At 30.5% G+C, this 4,360-nt stretch overlaps 1 protein-coding gene across 1 annotated transcript; it reads right to left on the reverse strand.

Moving 5' to 3' along the window:
- Positions 1 to 980: 980 nt before the first annotated feature.
- On the reverse strand, positions 981 to 1,613 carry LOC107921276 (leucine-rich repeat extensin-like protein 5). Its single transcript, XM_016851149.2, has one exon. The coding sequence runs from the start codon at positions 1,508 to 1,510 to the stop codon at positions 1,040 to 1,042; it is 471 nt and encodes a 156-aa protein (XP_016706638.1). The 5' UTR covers positions 1,511 to 1,613; the 3' UTR covers positions 981 to 1,039.
- Positions 1,614 to 4,360: the final 2,747 nt, after the last annotated feature.

Here is a 4,360-nt window from a genome sequence, read left to right on the forward strand (position 1 = left end):
ATTAAATTCAAAAGAGCCTGAATCCAAAAAAATTGGAGTCCATAACAAATTTGAGCTTAAGAAAACCCAAGCCCAAATTAATCTGAATACAAAATAAACCCGATTTAAGTCTACTCAAGCTCACCCATTTTGTAACTCTACATTTTCCATGTGGATGGAAAACAAAATAAATAATTAAAATGAAATTATCCTTATGTTATTTTTGTTTGGATATTAATTTATGGAAAGTTGCTAACAACTTTTTTTTTCCTTTGATCTCCCACAATTTTAATCTCTACTTCAATAGTTAATCATAAAAACGAAATGTTGCAGCAAATTGACTTCAATAGTAATCTCTTGGAGCCTTTAAGAAAAGAATAGGTATCAAATAATATCAACCACCTTAAACCTAATCAAAACCATGTTATAAGTTTGCTCCATTGTCAGTCACCACCTCTCACGCAGTAATAATGTTTGCAACCATATTTCTTTTTGTAATTAAAAGCCATTACTTATCTATTTAGTCGAAAGGCTTAAGAGTTTATCTTCCGTTTAAGAGTAGGACTTGACTTAACTGCACGATTAATTAAAGTTTAATGTGAATATCAAACATTGATAAGTCTCATACCAAATAACAAAATTGTTCCAAACTTTGAACCTAACTTTAGTATAAATCTTTAGAGTTTAGACATTTTTAAAAGTTACACTAATAAATTTTAAATTCTAATTCCAATATTTACAATATTTAATCTATTACCTTTTTGTACCAAATACAGATTTTTCATATGTATAAAGTGATTTAGTGCCGGATTATTATTATTATTATTATTATTATTATTATTATTATTATTATTATTTTGTTTTAACATATTTAGTGAAACAATTAAATAATAATAATAATTGGACCCCTTATCTTGTAACTCAGCCAAAGTGGGTGATGCGACGCAAACAAAATTTCAAGAGAACAAAGAAGAAAAAACTGGGAAATTAAAAAGAGCAAATAAAGGCATACTCATCCCATCCATTACCCAAACAAATTAAAGATTTTACAGAATTTTATTTAACTACTTACTAATTCCCTAAACAATAAAAAAACAAATACAAACAGATTTGTAGTTGCAATCATGATCATCCATGGTTTTCCAGTGCTAGCTTTTGTTGCCGATGACTGATCATCAGTTTGGTGAGGAGGTTTCCGATAGTAGTAGGGGAAATAAGGCAAGATAGGGTCTGGAGGGGGCTGACCATATAAGGAGTTACCATAAGGTGATGGTGGTGGTGGTGGTGGTGGTGGTGGAAAATACGGCAAGTTCCCTGTTGGTAGTGTCCCCGGTGGAGGGTATAGTCCTGTTTGTGAAGGTGGTGAATAACTAACCGGTGGCGTTTGAATGGGCGTGCCGGTGGCTGTCGGTGGAGGATAACATGGATATGGACATGGATTATCTTGCTTGGTTTTAACAAAGAAGCTGAGAATTATGGAGGAGAAGAGGAGGAGGAAGGTAGATAGAGATTTATTGTGTGTGTTGGCCATGTTACACAACAAGGGAAAAATATAGGGAGTTGAGACTTTTTAAGAGTTTAGTGAAGGAAAGGAAAAGTGGTACGAGAGAGTGATATAATATGTTGACAGAAAATGTGCCATTTTTACTGTATTGAAAAAATCATTTAAACATTTAAAATGAAGAGACATTTGGGACCCATGCATTTTGAAACTTGGTAACCAAGGCTTTTCCATGAGGTATGTTAGAAAGTGTTGTTGAAAATTGCACATGGATTTACTTTTCAAATACATAAAATTAATATACAATATCTTATAGATATGGGTGTGTTTGGGTGAGAAATTTATTAAAAAAAATTAAAAATTTTAAAATTAAATAAATATATTAGAAAATTTTAGTGATTTTAAGAAAGAATTTTAATAGTTCAAATTCTATTTTTAAATTCCATATAAATTGGTGATTTCAAAATTTCTTCTAATTTTATTTGATTTAATACATATGGTTAAGATGAAAATTTAAACTTCAAAAAAAATATTTTTATTTAATTATAATATATATTTTTAAAATATTATTTTATTAAAACTATTTATAAATTTTTACAAACATAACGATCTCCATATTAAATATTTTTATATTATTTAATTTTAATATATTATTCTTTTTTTATAATTATTTTTTAATTTATAAAACTTCGTTAACCTAATTTTTTTTAAATCAATTATTTATCCAAACAAAGCAATTGAAAATCTTAGCATTTTGAATCTATGAATTCTAAAATCAAGGGCAAATTTAGAGGGGTAGACATGGGCATTGCCTCCCCCCAAATGGAAAAATTGCTATGCAAGCCCCTTAAAAATATTTAAATCATAAATTATCTTATGGCCAAATTATACTTTGACCCCCAAAAATGAAAAGAATTTATATTAAGTCCCTTTAGAAAAATAATGAAATCATAAATTAATACATGATAAAATTATAAACTTCTATAATTCAACAAGAGTTTTACATTCTCTCCCGATAAATAGATGACACTAATAGGGCTATTTACATAATTTTCAAATATCATTATTCTACGAGAAAATAGACAGACTTTTATTCTCTAAGAATCAAATATATTTTTCGGAATAACGATTCTGTCGATTTCTATTTGAGAAGAGAATTTTCATTTTCACCCCAAAAGAAAAGAAAAATTTTCTAGTTCTATGTTTGATTCGAATCGCTCGAGCCCACACTCGGAGCAATTCGTGGTATGAGAATAGTAGAGATGATTGTTTAGTTGAAAGTCGGGAACAAGGATCCGTCTATCCAAAAACACAAGTATGATTTTGGTCTAGGGTTTATTGCTATAAATATCACAAACCGGGTTGGTTTGTAAACAATTTATTTTTCGTTATGTAAGAAAATCGTTTTCTATCCCGATTTTTCCAACAAAATGAACCTAACTTGTGCACGAAAAACTAATTATGCCAATTGAATAAACTAAACATATTATCTGAATTAACAACTAAATGAATATATCATACTAATATATTTTACATTCACGCTTCTTTTCACTTTAATGCATTTAATAAAGTTCAAATATCATTTCTGGATAAAAAAATAATTCAACCATTTTTTTTTCGTATTGGCCCTCAGGCTCGTTTAATCAATTTGCATGGTTTTTCACATGCTATAAATAATCAAATATCGTATATAAATACTTGTAATTCAACTTATAATGGTTAATCATTTTTCAATAGCAATTAACCATTTCACAATTTATGTTCCCTATTAACATGAATCGGACTTGAGCAGATACACGAATCCCAACCAACACACCAATTTGACACTAAGTGCCTCATTGGGACACCCGAAGCAAATGGATTATGCCTAGCGCTCATCGATATAATCAAAATAAAATTTGTGCCCTGCACTCATCGAAACGTCCAAAGGAAAATGTACCCAGTGCTCATGGACATATAATTGAAGTAACCCGTACTCAATCTATCCTATGGCATGCCAACTATATCCGACTCCACCCAAACAGTTAATAGGGTAACCAATTCTTCAAGCATAATTTCTATCAATTTCGCACCTAATTCTTTTTCTTTAGCTTAACAATTGTGTACAACTTAGGTGAAGAAAAAAGATGATATTCTTTCTCTTTCTTTCCACCGAATTTTAGTATTTATAGTCTAAATTAAGGTTTATCTCAACTTAATGAATTACATTTAACTATTACTAATCATGCTTATTAATTTAACAATTACTGTCCACTAAGTCTTATTTGGGCATGGTCTAATTGCTATTTTGACCTTTGGTTAATTTCAATTTAAGCCATCAAGCCATTTACTAATTAAAAATCCATAGTGATTGGACTTTACAATTTAGTCCCTAGGCCTTAATTAAACACAATTTTGGCTAAAGTAACTACCCATGTAACACCCCTAACCTGTCTCTGTCAACAGATTAGGGTTACAGAGTATTATAGTACAATTCAAAACATTCAAAACATATGATTTCAAATAGAACATTTATTCAATTGAAATTACAATAATCATTTATAAATCACATTCATAGCATACAATACACTTACGGGCCTTAAACCGATCCTATGACGCCCTAAAAATAGTTTAGGAACATTCTAAGATCAATTTGAAACAAAGCAGAAAATTTTGGTAAAACTAGAAAATTTTGGAAATAAGGGTCACATGGTCGTGTGACATAGCCCAGACTGTTTGAGCGTTCAAAGTATGGACACACGATCGTGTTCCAGCCCGTGTGTCCGCCTGTGTGGGTATTCCAAATAGGGCCACACAGTCGTGTCGCAGGTCGTGTACTAAGCCATGTATATATTCAAATTATGGACAAATGACCATGTCTCAAATCGTGTGTCAGACCGT

Source organism: Gossypium hirsutum, chromosome D01, assembly GCF_007990345.1.
Source record: "Gossypium hirsutum isolate 1008001.06 chromosome D01, Gossypium_hirsutum_v2.1, whole genome shotgun sequence".
NCBI lineage: Eukaryota > Viridiplantae > Streptophyta > Magnoliopsida > Malvales > Malvaceae > Gossypium > Gossypium hirsutum.